This window comes from Pseudochaenichthys georgianus, unplaced genomic scaffold (genome assembly GCF_902827115.2).
Source record: "Pseudochaenichthys georgianus unplaced genomic scaffold, fPseGeo1.2 scaffold_2168_arrow_ctg1, whole genome shotgun sequence".
NCBI lineage: Eukaryota > Metazoa > Chordata > Actinopteri > Perciformes > Channichthyidae > Pseudochaenichthys > Pseudochaenichthys georgianus.
This window is the reverse complement of record NW_027262822.1, coordinates 3,150-22,281: the sequence shown is the minus strand read 5'-3', so window position 1 is coordinate 22,281 and position 19,132 is coordinate 3,150. Positions and strand designations below refer to the sequence as shown.

At 42.1% G+C, this 19,132-nt stretch overlaps 1 protein-coding gene across 1 annotated transcript; it reads left to right on the top strand.

Moving 5' to 3' along the window:
• Positions 1-335: 335 nt before the first annotated feature.
• LOC117441926 (glutamate receptor 4-like) lies at positions 336-18,193 on the top strand (the record flags this gene model as incomplete). Its single annotated transcript, XM_034077936.2, has 4 exons — positions 336-583; positions 6,625-6,739; positions 11,057-11,194; positions 16,048-18,193. Coding segments are annotated over 4 exons (666 nt in total), but the record flags the coding sequence as incomplete, so codon positions are not given.
• Between the last annotated feature and the right edge of the window lie 939 nt (positions 18,194-19,132).

Below are 19,132 nucleotides of genomic sequence, written 5' to 3'. Positions count from 1 at the left end.
CAACCTCAACCCTGGTTGTTGTATATGTTGTCTCCACCATATCCTAACCACTATATCCTAACCACTATATCCTAACCACTATATCCTAACCACTATATCCTAACCACTATATCCTAACCACTATATCCTAACCACTATATCCTATCCACTATATCCTAACCACTATATCCTAACCACTATATCCTAACCACTATATCCTAACCACTATATCCTAACCACTATATCCTAACCACTATGTTCCCTAGCCACGACCGAGCTCAAGTGACAGTTGCCCTGGCTGCTGTGTGCGTACGTGTTCTGCCCACCTCTCTCACCTCCCTAACAACCCTCCACAGCGGTCCAAGATCGCCGTCTACGAGAAGATGTGGGGCTACATGAAGTCCGCCGAGCCCACCGTGTTCACGAAGACGACCGGAGAGGGAGTGGTGCGCGTCCGAAAGTCCAAAGGGAAATACGCCTTCCTGCTGGAGTCCACGATGAACGAGTACACGGAGCAGAGGAAGCCCTGCGACACGATGAAAGTGGGCGGAAACCTCGACTCCAAAGGATACGGAGTGGCGACGCCGAAGGGCTCACAGTTAAGGTGGGTGGAATAGTGTAACAATATGTGCCACGTGTTGTTATGGTATTCCACCTTCCCTGGTGTGCCGCCTTGATCTGAACCTTTGCTCTGGGGTGGGGAGGGTTGCTCTGGGTTACGTCCTGAAAGCCAGACAGGGAGCACACCAGGGAGAGGACACTCAGGCCGTCTTTTCACACGGCTGCAAACAAGTATCAGCTGTTTCTGATCCATCGCTAAACGCACGCTTAAAGGTCCCCTATTACCCTGTTATATCACCAGACCGGTCAGTGCAGCATTACCCACAATCCCCTCTGTTTCAGCCCTGCTTCCAAAGTGCTGATTCTCTCCTCTGTAGAAGAGACGTTAGGAAGAGGGGACACATGTTGATGTAGAAGAGACGTTAGGAAGAGGGGACACATGTTGATGTAGAAGAGACGTTAGGAAGAGGGGACACATGTTGATGTAGAAGAGACGTTAGGAAGAGGGGACACATGTTGATGTAGAAGAGACACGGAGAAGAGGGGACACATGTTGATGTAGAAGAGACATGAAGAAGAGGGGACACATGTTGATGTAGAAGAGACATGGAGAAGAAGGGACACATGTTGATGTAGAAGAGACATGGAGAAGAGGGGACACATGTTGATGTAGAAGAGACACGGAGAAGAGGGGACACATGTTGATGTAGAGGAGACGTGAAGAAGAGGGGACACATGCTGATGTAGAAGAGACATGAAGAAGAGGGGACACATGTTGATGTAGAAGAGACATGAAGAAGAGGGGACACATGTCGATGTAGAAGAGACATGGAGAAGAGGGGACACATGTTGACGTAGAAGAGACATGAAGAAGAGGGGACACATGTCGATGTAGAAGAGACATGAAGAAGAGGGGACACATGTTGATGTAGAAGAGACATGAAGAAGAGGGGACACATGTTGATGTAGAAGAGACACGAAGAAGAGGGGACACATGTTGATGTAGAAGAGACATGAAGAAGAGGGGACACATGTTGATGTAGAAGAGACATGAAGAAGAGGGGACACATGTTGATGTAGAAGAGACATGAAGAAGAGGGGACACATGTCGATGTAGAAGAGACATGAAGAAGAGGGGACACATGTTGATGTGGAAGAGACATGAAGAAGAGGGGACACATGGTGATGTAGAAGAGACATGAAGAAGAGGGGACACATGTTGACGTAGAAGAGACATGAAGAAGAGGGGACACATGTTGATGTAGAAGAGACATGAAGAAGAGGGGACACATGTTGATGTAGAAGAGACATGAAGAAGAGGGGACACATGTTGATGTAGAAGAGACATGAACAAGAGGGGACACATGTTGATGTAGAAGAGACATGAGGAAGAGGGGACACATGTTGATGTAGAAGAGACATGAAGAAGAGGGGACACATGTTGATGTAGAAGAGACGTGAAGAAGAGGGGACACGTGTTGATGTAGAAGAGACATGAAGAAGAGGGGACACATGTTGATGTAGAAGAGACATGAAGAAGAGGGGACACATGTTGACGTAGAAGAGACATGAAGAAGAGGGGACACATGTCGATGTAGAAGAGACATGGAGAAGAGGGGACACATGTTGACGTAGAAGAGACATGAAGAAGAGGGGACACATGTCGATGTAGAAGAGACATGAAGAAGAGGGGACACATGTTGATGTAGAAGAGACATGAGGAAGAGGGGACACATGTTGATGTAGAAGAGACATGGAGAAGAGGGGACACATGTCGATGTAGAAGAGACATGGAGAAGAGGGGACACATGTTGATGTAGAAGAGACATGAGGAAGAGGGGACACATGTTGATGTAGAAGAGACATGGAGAAGAGGGGACACATGTCGATGTAGAAGAGACATGGAGAAGAGGGGACACATGTTGACGTAGATAGATAATAGGTGACCTTTAAAAGAACATCTCTAAACACAAGTTCCACCACAGCTCAGTGAAACTCAAAAACACGCACACGACATATTCAGTGGCGTTTCACGGACGTCCATCCGTCCACGTGACTCCACCTTCCCTGGTGTGCCGCCTTCTCTTAATCGTAATCTTTGCTTGGTGCGGGTGGGTAACTTCGGGGCGTTCCTGAGTTCGCTTTTCAGGGCAGAAATTGTTGCTTTTTGTCATCCGTGTTCGTGGCATGCTCGTGATCGTGGTCATGCAGGGGTGGTGTCTTCATTTCTCTTTCTCCACAGCTCTCCACAGCAGGTAAATCTGCGCGTGCTCGCTTTGTTTGTGTGCGATGTTGGAATGGCATGCTCGAGGCTGTTGGAAAACTTCTGGAAATGTATTATTTAGACGTTTTTAGACAACATGCATTTTGTACAGATGTAATTATCAGAGATGTGTAATGCTACTTCAGCTTCCCGTCATGCTCCACTGCAGCAGTGTTCTGCAGCCGTTTGAATGCTCAGCCCTGGGAAACTGTGCCGACTGCAACTCTGAGGGATTTACAGACCTGCCACAGAAACACTGTTCTCACTGTGGGGAGTAGCTCTCTCAATCCACAGCCTCATCAATCAAAAAGCCCCGCGGCGAGGTCTCACTGAAGGGAGGAGATACATGTAGGAAATGCAAAAACTTCACAAGTGTATAAAGCAGCTCCACGATGGCTTCAAAGCATTCAAAGATTTAATGTCGTATGCACATTAGAGCGGTGCAGTGATGATGTATTTTTGCAATTAGCATTGCCCAGGTTCCCTCAACAAAAAGCAAATTGGATTTTGGAATATTGCAGAAAATATTATCTTTGGAAAACAGACGTTTAGGATAATCTCCACATATTAACACCACTTTATGATTTCTGAAGTAAAAAGCTAACGTTAACTGTAAAGGAGCTACAGCACGGTCACATGACTTCACGTCACCACCGCTAAGCTAAAGGTGGCTAATGATGGGCTATAAAGGAACTACAGCACGGTCACATGACTTCACGTCACCACCGCTAAGCTAAAGGAGGCTAATGTTGGGCTATAAAGGAACTACAGCACGGTCACATGACTTCACGTCACCACCGCTAAGCTAAAGGCGGCTAATGTTGGGCTATAAAGGAACTACAGCACGGTCACATGACTTCACGTCACCACCGCTAAGCTAAAGGAGGCTAATGTTGGGCTATAAAGGAACTACAGCACGGTCACATGACTTCACGTCACCACCGCTAAGCTAAAGGCGGCTAATGTTGGGCTATAAAGGAACTACAGCACGGTCACATGACTTCACGTCACCACCGCTAAGCTAAAGGTGGCTAATGTTAGGCTATAAAGGAACTACAGCACGGTCACATGACTTCACGTCACCACCGCTAAGCTAAAGGAGGCTAATGTTGGGCTATAAAGGAGCTACAGCACGGTCACATGACTTCACGTCACCACCGCTAAGCTAAAGGTGGCTAATGTTAGGCTATAAAGGAACTACAGCACGGTCACATGACTTCACGTCTCCACCGCTAAGCTAAAGGTGGCTAATGTTGGGCTATAAAGGAGCTACAGCACGGTCACATGACTTCACGTCACCACCGCTAAGCTAAAGGCGGCTAATGTTGGGCTATAAAGGAACTACAGCACGGTCACCTGACTTCACGTCACCACCGCTAAGCTAAAGGTGGCTAATGTTGGGCTATAAAGGAACTACAGCACGGTCACATGACTTCACGTCACCACCGCTAAGCTAAAGGTGGCTAATGTTGGGCTATAAAGGAACTACAGCACGGTCACATGACTTCACGTCACCACCGCTAAGCTAAAGGTGGCTAATGTTGGGCTATAAAGGAACTACAGCACGGTCACATGACTTCACGTCACCACCGCTAAGCTAAAGGAGGCTAATGTTGGGCTATAAAGGAACTACAGCACGGTCACATGACTTCACGTCACCACCGCTAAGCTAAAGGTGGCTGTGATGACGTTAAGTCGTCTCATTTAGACACTTGTTAGCATCCGCTGTTTTAAATTCACCAGTGGGGTATTTACTGACGTATTTTATGTCGTAAAACAACACGTTAAAATCTCGTTAGCTTGTGTTAGCACTGACCATATTACTTGGTCGTTTTCCTGTGAATTCCTCTGCACGTGAATCCTGCAAAAGATCAGAGCAGCCACTGGTTTGCTTTGAGCAGGAACAGTCCCTGACAGTAGTCACCCTTTCCTCCCGCTTTACGGAGACTCCATCTTGTTTTCTTTAGTGGCATTACGATCTTCTGTCAGTCACTTTTCCGAAAAACCGGACAGGAAACACAACAAGGAGCATCACAGTTAATCAAGGCTGACATTTCACACGGCTCTGCAAACAAACATCAAACATATCAGCTGTTTCTGATCCATTGCTGACTGCTTTTATTTTCATAATGATGCTAATAACTTTTAAAAGGAGCAAAACGCACGCTTAACAAAATCTCTCTCCACAATTTCCACCACAGCACGGTGAAACTCTCACACACACACACACACACACACACACACACACACACACACACACACACACACACACACACACACACACACACACACAACCTATTTCCAATGGCTTTTCATGGACGTTTTATGCAAGTCAATCATGTTTTTTCCAGAGCAGCTTATTGCTCAGAAATCCTGTGAGCTTTGAATTGGCTGACGTTTAAAATGTAAAACCGGTCCAAATTATTTGGCTGTTCTCAAAACGCTGGCTGGTGCAGATATTTTGAGGATGGTAATTAATGCCAACGTTCAGTGCCAGTAATTATTGTTGAAGACGTATCACATGGCAAAGGAAAATAAACTATCAATTACCCAATTAGCTTTCCCTATGTGTTCGTCTTTGCTAGGGTAGAAATATCAACATGTTTCATTTACATATATATACTTACAATCTAATTTGTTTAATTGTTTCCTGCAATTCCCAATCTGTAGATAATTTAAAGCAAACCCATTTCTATTAGCGAACCATAGTTTTCAATTCAAGGCTTTATTGTCATGTGCACAGTAGCTACAGTTTAGATACGGCTCCTAAACCAATACAAATAGTGAAAGAAATAACAGAAAATAAATAAAATAGTGCAAGAGATTATCGTCACAGATAATCCGGATTTTTATTATTTCACTTTGATCGTTTTTCAAGCGTTAAACTTAACAAACGTTGGTGTTTAATTAAACAGACAATGGCGTTTAAGTAAAAGGAAACTGGATGCCTGCACTCCATTTTTAGCCTAATCTATGATAGAAGTTAGTGAATGGATCATCCTCTGGGGACCATGCACGTCCATTTAATACTTAATAATGGAGGATATATATATTTTATTAAGGGTAAATATTAGAGAATAACCTGGAAAAAAGTTTGCAATGTCATTGTTGAAGTTATTTGTAAAGCAAAAACACATTATAAATAGTTTGTATTTCCTAATCTTCTGTATGATTTAATCAGATATAGCCTATAGCATAAGCTAATGCTAACATTACAACTCTGAGTTGAATGGAAAACTAATCTTGTTGGTTGGAACAAAAATAACCAAGTTAAGGGTTTTAAAATGTGTGTTTGATGGATATTACATGCACACAAACGTAATTCATACCATTTTAGATGTGAACTATGTCAACTAACATCTGATATTTATTTAAAAAACAGGAAGTATTGACCCTTTATATCAGGTTAAGCTAATCAACTTGTATATAGTCAAAGTCAACTTTATTGTCGATGTTTCAGAGATCGAAAAACTGTTTCCCACAATCCCGAAGACAAAAACAAATATATATAAATGTGTATGCAAATATACACAATCAAAAGACACATTTATACATATGTACACATTAAGACCTAAATTAAAGCACAACAATCAATATATACAAAATAACACTGCAGCCAGAGGAGAGAGATGTGTGTTGAGTGTGTGTTCTGTTCTTGGGATGTATTCATTTAAAGCATTTCTGCATTGTCCACCCTTGTCCCTCTCCTACTGCTACTCCTCCCTTTTAACCCCCCCCTTACCCCTTCTCCCCCCTTTCCCTCCCTAAAATTGGACGGCATACTCACCCCCTCTCACCAAATATGTTTTATCGTTTTCAAGAAGCGCAGTTAACCTGGCAGTGTTAAAACTCAATGAGCAAGGCCTGTTGGACAAATTGAAAAACAAGTGGTGGTACGACAAAGGAGAGTGTGGCAGCGGAGGCGGTGGCGAGAAGGTTAGCTTTGGTTAGCTACGTAGCTTTGCCCATATGACCTGATGTGGGGAAAAGAGAAATGTGTTTTTGTTGCTAACAGGAGCATCTGCCGGGACGACCCCCCCCCCCCCCCCCCCCAGTTACTTATTAAAGGCTAGAAAAGTTTTTAAAATGGGAGGAGAGCGAGTACTGTCGAAGCAAAAATATTTGCGATATGTTACAATATGATACGATACGGTATAAAACGATATGATACAATACAATATGTTCCGGTACGATTCAATAGGATACGATAAAATACGGTACGATAAAATACGGGTACGATAAAATACGGTACGATACACTACGATACAATACACTGCGATACACTACGATTAGTACGATACAATACGATACACTACGATACAATACGATACAATACGATACACTACGATACAATACGATACACTACGATACAATACGATACACTACGATACAATACGATACACTACGATACAATACAATAATACTTAATTGTTGGATTAAGTCTGAGATTCCTCTTGCGTCACAGCAGCTCTATTTGCAACATTGAAAACGACAAATATTAAGAAAACAAATAAGGAAACAGACATTAAAGGTACGATTAAAATCGCTGAAGACGATATGTTCAATATTATTTACTGCATGACATTTGATCTGGCATTAAACTGAGTATTTAGTTTAAGGATTGACTTCAGTCTAACTCAAATTGTGGGACCCTGTATCTCAGATGAATTCTTAGAGGTTCTGAAAGGGTTGAGCTACAATCTTTGAGCCGATGTCGAAGTGACATTTTGAAAAAAAGTAACATTTTGAAAAGAAAAGTCAAATTCCGAGAAAAAAGTCTAATTTGAGATGCATTGTGGGACATGTAGTTTATGGGCAATGTGCCTCTGTAAAGCGGCATGTAACCGTATAATAAACATATTATATTCTTTGCAAGCTCTTGTGGGGCCGCATGAAATGAAGTTGCGGGCCGGATTTGGCCCCCGGGCCTTGAGTTTGACACCCCTGCTTTAGAGCGATGGACAAACACTTGTACTGTAAACCTCTCAAAATCACACATGTAAAACAAAAATGTATTGATATGTTGGCCCTAAAGACTTAAGACCGGTCCTTTTGTTTAAAATAGACATGTCATAAGTAAGTAAAATAAGTAAGTAAAATGTATGTAAGTCGCTTTTTACCCAGACAGTCACAAAGTGCTTGACAAAGCATCCATACGAATCATAAAAGATTAAATGACCACACAAGCCACGTATTAAGAAGTGCTAAAAGTAAAAACACAATAAAAACACAATAAAAACATAGAATAAAAGCACACAAGTTACCCGAACAGGAATATCTTTAGATTAAAAGAGGATCAGGGGATAATATGAAAGTAGCCTCATATTTGGGGTTCAGACGTACTTCTAAGCGTAAAGTACATTTCCCACGCTAATAGTTTTGTGTTGACGGTACTAGCCTCTGTTTTTGTAAGTAAAAGGTCCCGGCAGTATGTGCCCGTTACAGAAAAGCGATGCAGCCGGGGGCCCCATGTTTATATGTCTGTTAGCTCCGCCCCCTTTAAAATCCTCCAATTAAACCCCCAATGAAAGAGCAAAGAGACATGTATCGTGAGTGGGGCCCCTCCCGGCTGCGTCCCTTTTTAAAGAGTACTGAGCTGCTCTCTGTTGGGCTTCTTCTGATTGAATAACATAAAATAACATGTCCTATGATGTTATTTATGTTATTTCCCCCACCCTACCCCCACCCCGTGATTTGAAGAACGCCTGTAAACCTTGCCGTATTGAAACTGAGCGAAGCAGGAGTCTTAGACAAACTGAAAAACAAATGGTGGTACGATAAAGGGGAGTGTGGACCCAAGGACTCGGGAAGTAAGGTCAGCCTCCCCTCCTCACTCCACGCACACGCTCTGTAACGCTGCCATGTTATCACGGCATGTACTGAACATCACAGTGATATATCAACGCGCATTTACTCAAGTGCTGTACTTAAATACAAGTTTAAAGACAAGTATTTCCACTTAATGGTACTTCATACTTCTACTCCACTACATTTAAAAGGAAAATAATGTATATTTTAGGCCACTACGTTTATTTTAAAGCCGTTTAGATGCATTTAAACATGATAACTTATATAAAGGGGTATTCGGGGTACGAAAAAAGACAACAGACATTAAAAAAAATTGATTACGAGATTACTAGGAGGATTAAAATGTTACAATGCATTTTAAAATAGAGATGAATATATTATATGTGGATGAACTGCCTACTTTCATTTAGGCTACTTGCATTTGATATTCAGGTACTCCAAAATGGTACTTTCTACTTCTACTCCATTACATTTAAAAGGGAAATAATGTATATTTTACACCACTACGTTTATTTTAAAGCTGTTCTGATGCATTTAAAACGTGATATTCAGGATATATATATCAGTCTTCCCCAACAGTGACGTGGACAAATCAGATGTTCTGTTTCATTTAGGCTACTTGCACTTGATATCGAGGTACTCCCAAAGTAACAGGAAGTAATCAAACATTACTTTTATATTGTAGTGCCTAGATTAGGTCGCTGTGTACATTTGGTTACAGGTATCTACGGTGGCCCATAGGTCACAAACATGTCCATTAGAAGAGATGCGCTGCAGATTACAAAACAATGAACGTATATAAATACACCGTTGCAGCTGTCGGCCACCGTAACAGATCACATTTGAGACGTACCGCTCCCAACCTCGTTGATTAACATAATGCATCTCTCAAGGTCAAACCGGTGGAATAACTGTTGGAGGTCAAATCACCCAAAAAGTCAAAAAAGAGAGTCCTGGATAACTTGTCAATAAAATACACCACATATGGAGACCAATATTCCTTCAGATTGAGTACTTTTGATCCTTGTCGTATATTTGTAGGACAATGTAGGACTTGTACTTGTAGTGGAGTATTTGGACATGAATGTATTTGTACTTTAACTTCAGTGAAGTCTTGAGTAGCACGAACACAAGATGTCGACGCACTGGAGCATGGAGATTTAAAAAAAAAGCTGCATGTCCTCTTATCAGTGTAGGACACACACACACACACTCACACACACACTCACACACCTGCAAATGAGACTTTAAAAGCATGACAGGCAGTGTGTGTGGGAGGAGATAAGGAGTCAGAGCTGCATACATTTGAATAAAAACAAGGGTGAGGAGGTGAGAGTGAAAGCCGCAGACAAATTAATTCACCTCGAGTATTGTCAGCCATGCAGGACATTTTAAATGCTTTTAAAAAACACTCTTCCTGTTGCTTTAGATTATACACAGAGCATGCTGTCAGCAGTGTTTTTTAGATTAGATTAGATCATTAGATTCATCCCAAATTCAGGAAAAAACTGCAGAAATGTAACTGGTATTACACAAAGGTAAACACATATTAAAATAGAATATAAGCTATAAACAGTAAATAGATGCATATCAACAGTAGAAAATACATATATCAATATACGCAATATCACAAAATACTGAATAAGTAGACAAATCTACTACAAGAACAGACAATAGACATATGATAGTATATAAATATAAATATATCAATATCAATATATGAATATCTAATATATACTTAAGTGAGTATCTCTACAGAAAGAAAAGTGCTTAAAGGCCCTTTACAGCTAAGAGTGTGCGAAAAACACGATGAAATATTTGATGAACAATATATTATTTGGTGGAGAATTTGTTATGTTTTTGAACCTGTCTTTAAGTACATTTAAAATTAAAATAAATACACGTCTTTTAAATGAATAAATTCATATGTTTTTGCTAAAAAATACATAACTTGAGTTAGTGTGTGCGTGTGTGTGTGTGTGTGTGTGTGTGTGTGTGTGTGTGTGTGTGTGTGTGTGTGTGTGTGTGTGTGTGTGTGTGTGTGTGTGTGTGTGTGTGTGTGTGTGTGTGTGTGTGTGTGTGTGTGTGTGTGTGTGTGTGTGTGTGTGTGTGTGTGTGTGTGTGTGTGTGTGTGTGTGTGTGTGTGTGTGTGTGTGTGTGTGTGTGTGTGTGTGTGTTGAAAGTCAGATGCACAGTGTAGTTATACAATGAAAGACTATTGATGCTACAGTGAAATTAATTACTGCTTATCGTAACAACAGATAAACGTGTGTGTGTGTGTGTGTGTGTGTGTGTGTGTGTGTGTGTGTGTGTGTGTGTGTGTGTGTGTGTGTGTGTGTGTGTGTGTGTGTGTGTGTGCGTGATGAGTTATTTTCCACACACTCTTGTACACATGTGAAGTATCGATGCTAATGCTACCACTAACGTCCCTCTCTCTTCATCCAGGACAAGTCGTCCCAGGCTCTCAGTCTGAGCAATGTGGCGGGGGTCTTCTACATCCTGGTGGGGGGTCTGGGCCTCGCCATGCTGGTGGCGCTCATCGAGTTCTGCTACAAGTCCCGCAACGAGGCCAAGAGAATGAAGGTGGAGACCCAAACCCCCCTTTTTAACCCCCCAGAGTACCAAGAGTCCCCAGCCCCAAAACCCCTATTGTAACCCCTCCGAGCCCCCAGAGTCCAAGATCCAGCCCCAAAAACCCTTTTTAACCCCCCAGAGTCCCAATCCCAGCCCCAAAACCCCCATTTTAACCTCCAATTGTCCCCAGAGTCCCGGAGCCAGCCCCAGAAACCCCTTTATAACTCCCCAGAGTATCAAAAGTCCCAATCCCAGCCCCAAAACCCCCATTTTAACCCCCCTGAGCCCCAAAAAAACCTTTGTAACCCCCCAGAGTACCAATCCCAGCCCCAAAACCCACATTTTAACCCCCCTGACCCCCCTTTAGGTGGGGCTTTAGTAATGGATAAACCACACAGGGAACATTTGGAGAAATGACCCCTTACATTTTGACTTCTGGTGATGTTAGAGAAGACTCCCTCCATACTCTTCAGTGTGGCTAGCTATGAATCTTCCAACACTTCCAAACACCTTGACCTGGACATAGTTTCTACAGTAAACTGTGCAACAGTACAGTAGGCCCACACAAACTGCAGGACACCGGGTCTTTGGGAACACTCAAATTATTTAATTCCCATTTAAAATCAGGAGACTAAATACGAACATTACATGCAGACACAGCCGTGGTTCAGAAACACAGACATATTAGAAAACAGACCATTAAGGCAAAACATCTAGTTTGATGGATGCTGTCAAAACTCAACTACAATAATATGGGTGTGTGTGTGTGTGTGTGTGTGTGTGTGTGTGTGTGTGTGTGTGTGTGTGTGTGTGTGTGTGTGTGTGTGTGTGTGTGTGTGTGTGTGTGTGTGTGTGTGTGTGTGTGTGTGTGTGTGTGTGTGTGTGTGTGTGTGTGTGTGTGTGTGTGTGTGTGTGTGTGTGTGTGTGTGTGTGTGTGTGTGTGTGTGTGTGTTTATTTATCACGGGCACATGGTATCTGTCCCCGGCAGTTTGAAGAGCAAGCATGGGAAACAAAAGACAGCGTTTACCTGTTTGCATCCAGCTAGTCCCACACACAGTTACAATCACACTCCCTGTAATTAACATCATTAATAGATAGTTAGCGTCTCCCCATCATTGGCTGCGGCCCACTGATGTTAACGATCGTAACTGAAAGGCTGCCTGCCAAACGTAAACATTCAGCCACGTGACTCGCAAACTCTCGCGAGAGTTTTACACAAGACGAGTCCTTTCTAGCCATAACCAACTCACAGATTGCATCGGGCGCTGAAACTGCCGCCCTTTGAGCATCAGATCTGACGACGCTGATTGGCTGAAAGGATGTTTCGGCGGCGTAGTTTACAGATAGCAACAGGCAGCCATGTGTTGGCTGCTGCCGCTCTGGCTGAGGGCTCATTTCTTAGCGCCCAGACGAGAGAGGGTAATGATAACCTATCAGTAACTTTAGACATCGTAACACAATTTTAAACAAGATTTTATTTTAGATTATACATTTTACTGATACCAACTATATAATATTTACCTTGTTCATTAAAAATAAAAAATAAATATTTTTTTTAAATATATTTCTAATTTTTATTTAAATTTGTAATGACAATCAAACATGTGGGAAGAGGGGGGGGCGGCGCCCCTAGCGCCCCTAGGGACCGGCCGCCACTGATGTTCAGTGTCTATTCTTTGTATATTTACTGCAGTTTTTCATGTATACCAGTACTCTGATACAATATGTACAGTTTGAAAGGGTGTTAAATGAAATGTGGTGATGATTAATGGTTTTTGTGTTAATGTAATAGCAGTTTAAACAGGACCGGTCAAATTTGACCGTGAACACCAAAGTAAGGGGGGGAAACGAACACAATAGGAGGGTTAACCCCCTTAAAGTCCCCAGAGTCCATATACCAGCACCGAAGCCCCCGTTTTAACCCCCAAAAGTCCAAAGAGTCCCAAAACCAGCCCCAAAATCCCCATTATAACCCCCTAAAGCCCCCAGAGTCCCAATCCCAGCCCCAAAAGCCCCTTTTTAACCCCCCAGAGTACCAATCCCAGCCCCAAAACCCCCTTTTAACCCCCAGAGTCCCAGAACCAGCATCCAGGACGTAGCCCAGTTTAGCGATGGTTTTAACGACGGGGAAGCTGATTAAATGTAGACGGTTGAACGTAAAGTCTGCCTATAAGCCCCTCCCTCTTATCTGTAAGTGAAACCTCTCCTTCCTTTGCTCGGTGACTGTGGTGAAAACGTGGCTCAAAATGGCTTCCCACCTCCTTGTCTGATCTGCTTTTGTGGTCATGTGAAGTCCTGGTCCTCCCAATGTGACAGGAAGCGCTGAGTCATCCTCAGACATGACGCTGGTTCTCATTTATCAAGCTAGCGTCACACATCTCCGGGCAAAAAACGATTCCTCATCATCCTGACCTCAGAGCGGAGCTAATTATCATTTCAGTCACTTAAAGTAGTCAAAAATACACGATAAATGCAATATTTGAGCATCAAATCTGCTATTTATGAGTTAATTAGGTCAACATGGGAGTTTTTAGCGTACATTTCTTACTGTATTACAGGTTTTACTGCACCTATAGTGTACTAATAGCAGAAAGGCATGTTAAATGAGGACCAATGTCTTATTCACACGTCTACACCTTTCATCAACATGCAGCTCATCTGTCCCTGTCTGTACTTTGTTTTTCACATAGAAAACTAGCAGTGGAGTATTTTCCACACTGTAGTATTACTGAAGTTTAACATCTAGGTACTTCTTACACCTCTTATTGATTACTGTTAAATGTTAAAAATAACTGAAATGATGGTCAGAGCTTCAGTTAATAACAGCTACCATCAGAAGAACAACTCTTACGTTTGTGGGGCTGTTGGAGGGTAAGGGTCCCGAAAACTCTTAGTTATGTTGGGCAGGGTTTCCGCTAGGATTTTTTCTCGCCGGTCAAATGTCCGGGCAGAATTTATTTTACCGGACTAATTTGAAACTTACCGGTCATATTTCAATAATAATAATAGTTGTGTAGCAGAGTTTCCGTTAGCAGGTAATTACCAGACTATGAGCAGATATGCTTCAGTTTAAAACTCAGTTCACGGGCTCGTTTTTATATTGCTTCAGTTTATAATCGTAACAGATCGAAAAATTCAGATTCATTTTTCAATAAATGATTCCACAAAAACAAACAACATAATTATTACATTCAAACAAACTACTTGTAGTAGATAACGTACATTATTCAGAAGTTTACATCAACTTTGAATAATACCACGGGAGAAACGGACCCTCTCCCTCCCTCTCTCTCTCCTGACAGCCCGTCAGTTTCTCAAGCAGCTCCTGCAGCTCGCTAAACAGAGGCGGGGCTTCAGGTGATCATGCAGAGCTGCGTGTCTCGGTCAGACTCAGCAGCTGATCTGATCTCTCTCTCGTCCGGTTACACTTCACTCGCGTTTATGTCCATATCGATCAGATCCAGCTCTCCTGATCGGCCTTTATAGAGAGCACCGATCAAACTATTAAGAGTGAATATCGGCCGATAATGACCGGCGGCCGATCGATCGGAGCCTCCCTAATTATTACCAGACATTTTGACCGTCAGGTTTTGAATTTACCGGTTTTTTATCAATTTTACCAGCTAAAAACCGGTAATTACCGGCTAACGGAAACCCTGATGTTGGGATGTTTTTAACGGACGATTAAGCCTTGATTTGAATCCAAACATGTATGGAAGAAATTATTATTACTATCTATCTATTCCGATATTCCAAAGATCGTGTTTACCCATCATGCCCTGCTGCCTTTCTTCTGGTTTTCCCTTGTAAAAAAAACATGTTGCGTCAATCCCAACTCCAATGACTTTAAAATAAAGAGAGGAATCCCTGGAGCTCGGCTATCGATGCGGAGCTTCTGCTTCTTGTCTCCGGATATATTTCTCCCAGGTCTTCGTCCACCAGACTCTTTTTTTCGGTGTGTTTCTGTCCCCCATCAGCTCTTCAAACCCTTCATGTTGCTGAGTCAGCTTCCCTGTCTATCACTATCACTGTGTAATGAGGGCTGGTTTCATTCTGTCCCGAATGGCTCTGAAACGTCTGTCCTGCTACACTTCTGTCTTTATATTCAAGTGTTGGTTTGAACAGATAATGCTGAAGCAGACTGGAGTTCTAGTTCTTACGTTTCTTGGAGACAGAAGTCATGAAAGGTGTTGAAACGGGCTAAATCTCATAATTAAAACGCAAGCAGATACACGATCAAAGAGGTAAACAAGCAAATAGTTTATACAGCCTACATTATCTAAAGCAGGGGTGTCCAAACTATCATTCTAAAAGTATAACGGAAGATGGCCCACACCTGAAACATGTGCTTGTTTTATGTTTGACTTCCTAAATATAGATGTAAACAGATAATACACAGTATTATTCATGCGACCAATTTTCAAATAAATTCAAGTTTAAAACATTTTCTAAGAAATCTAAGTTGATACAAAAAAGCCCAATTACTTATTTTCATAACAAACTTTAAATACACCCTTCAATTTTCCCCTTTACGCTTTACGAATGATATTCAAATAATCCAACAGTACAAATATCAAGTGTTTACCCTTCATGCCGCCTCCCATGCGTCAATCCCACCTCCACCTGTCTCCAATAAATACCTAACCAACCATTGCCAACACTTCCTTCAAAAGAAGGTTCGAAAACGTACAAAATGACTCGAAAGAAAGATACTATTAAACAATTAAAATCAATAAATAGCGCGAGTAAAGCTTCATATGATCTCGAACCCGTCCTACGACTCCAATCTGCTTCGTATCAAACGTGTCTTATTTCCTCGGCGCTGTTCACTAACACCTCTCTTTACGTCTCTTTTCCTCAGCTGACCTTCACAGAGGCCATGAGGAATAAAGCGCGTCTGTCCATCACAGGAAGTGTCGGGGAGAACGGACGGGTGTTAACGCCCGACTGTCCGAAAGCGGTCCACGCGGGACCTCCGATCCGCCAGAGCTCCGGCCTCGCCCTCGTCTCCTCCGAACTGCCGTGAAAACCAAAAACCTCTCAAGTGCCTTAAATCCTGAAACCAGAAAAAAAAAAAAAACAATAATCACACCGCCAACGAAAACTACCAGAAACTTCTTCACCACCAAGAGAACCGGAAACGAGGGCGAGGCGGATCCGGGAAGTTGAAAAACGAACGATGATTTTTTTTCGCGGAAACCTACGGAAACCAGAAAAAACAATCTCGATTTTCTTTTTTTTCTTTTTTGTTTTCGGGGATGTTTGAATCCAATGGGAATCCAATGGGAATAGGGAACCCAATGGGAATCCAATGGGAACCCAATGAGAATCCAATGGGAATCCAATGAGAATCCAATGAGAATCCAATGGGAACCCAATGAGAATCCAATGGGAATCCAATGAGAATCCAATGGGAATCCAATGGAAATCGGGAATCCTATGGGAACCCAATGAGAATCCAATGGGAATAGGGAATCCAATGGGAATTCAATGGGAACCCAATGGGAATCCAATGGGAATCCAATGGGAATCCAATGGGAATCCAATGGGAACCCAATGGGAATCCAATGGGAATCGGGAATCCAATGAGAATCCAATGGGAACCCAATGGGAACCCAATGGGAATCGGGAATCCAATGGGAACCCAATGGGAATCGGGAATCCAATGGGAACCCAATGGGAATTCAATGGGAACCCAATGGGAATCCAATGGGAATCGGGAATCCAATGAGAATGCAATGGGAACCCAATGGGAATCCAATGGGAATCCAATGGGAATTCAATGGGAACCCAATGGGAACCCAATGGAGCCATTCCCTGGTGAAGAGGAGCAGACGAGGAGGAATAATATCATGAAATATGATAAAGACCAGAAAACTGTAAACTTGAAACATCTTTTTTTGGGATTGCTGTGAATCGGGAATATAAAAAAAAAAAAACTGAACTTACAATCAAGATTGTTTTCAAAAGTGAAATTGCTCCACGGACTCGAGCAGAACTAGATATCAACACCGGGAGGACAGTAGCCCCGGTGAGGAGAAGAAGAAACACATTTGTACTCATAACACAAATCTAATGAAATTGAATATATGAGCAAACATAGGAGAAACTGTGAAGATAAGTAAATATGTATATTCAGTGAAAAAAATACTTTAGCTGTACATAGAGACGACTGTGTAACATGCTTGCTTTTTAAACAGATGTACATAGCAGTAGTGGACAGACGGACAGTTGTTTTTTTGTAAAATCATCTTTAAATAAGATTTTATTCATCGCAATAATGAAAAACATGACGGAGGAGTTAAAGTGTTGTGTTATTGTATTCTCTAAATGTGAAAAGGGGGTATCGACTGCCCAGATACTCTGATACCCAGATTCATTAATATATTCAACGATGAATGTTAAAGTAGCTCCACCCCCAACCCTTAAAAACAGAACACCCCCTCACTGTGTAGACCCAGAGAGACGCTTATGAGTATTTATAAACTTTCTGCCGTCAGAATATAACTATTTTACTCATTCTTTAATCTATTTTTTTTACCGAGGAACTAAATTGTCTGTCTCCTGGTTTTAAATGTCCAATATGGGTGTATATCTTCATAGATGTGTGTGTGTGAGAGGCGAGAACCATGAAGGGAAGATAATCAAAAAAAGGCCCATTCGTTTCTCAATGTTATTTCAAGTGTCCAGAGAAAGCTACTGGTTGGTTGATGATAATAAAGTCATTCCTTTATTGAAACATTGTGGATTTTGGGAAGCTGGACACACCGTAGCAGACCGTCCAAGTGTCCTCATCTCTTTTTACTTTTGGGACAATCTGCAATAGGATACAAGAAGCCACGTCAGCAGCAGCCGGCGACGAACACGACGTCGTTTCTAAATATGTTCCGTCTGGATCCCAAAAGGCAGGAGGAAACTGATGGAGATATTTCAGGTCACGCCTTTGTTTGTCCTGCCACCCGTCTGTTGAGAGCTGATGAGTAATATGGCGTCTTCTTTTTGGGTTTTAATTGTACATCTTTATTTTGATCTTTTTTAAGTAAAAAAAACAAATTTCAAAACTGCGTGTTGGTGTCGTCATTTAATGGAAGTCAAGAGGCTGATTGATATGGAACTTTGCATTTTGCCGTTTCTTCTCTAAATGTTTTCAGCACACGACACAATATACTACGTTGAATGAATAGTGCAGCATTGCCTTACCTCTTGAGCAGTGCTTCCGAACAATTATTTATGATGTTCTTAAAATCCATCTCACGAAGAATGTCATGCTCAATTGACATCAGTGTTAGGTTTCCTTTCCCGAGCGCCGCTCTCAAACTTTTTCTTCTCCGACATTTTCTCCTAAACAACCTTCATCTGTCACTCAATCACTCGCAATTTGAATAAATCACAAGTGAAACATATTCTCATTCTGATTGGCTGTTGAGTGGTGCCCACGGACTGTTACTGAGTCATCTCTGGAATCCATCGATCCGATTGATTAGCGGAGCAAATGATCAAAATAGTACGGAGGGAAGATATTTGCGTTTGGATTACTGGTCTGGGGGAAGCTCGCGAGTGTGTGTATGTTTGTGTTTGTTTCCCGGGGAAAACCCTCACGAGAAACACCGGCTGTCGTTATGCCTGCTGTGACGTCAAGTTACTCCGTTCTCCGCTTGTAATTATGCCGAAGCTTCAAAGTTGTATTTATCATCTGAATTTGCCGAAACAAGTTTAATATTCTGAAAGCCAAGACTTTGTTTATTTGAAACCAGATGAAAACAAACTGTAACGGACCCTGCCGTGTTATCTATGATTACTATATGCTTTACATTCATAATTTCAGCGGAGGGAGGGAGCGGCGCTGCGGAACAGCAGAGTGGCGAGGGAGAGCTGTCTTCTTCCCTTTACAAGCTTCAAAAATGTATTTATCGTGTGATTTTGGAAATAAAAGTTTCATATTCTGA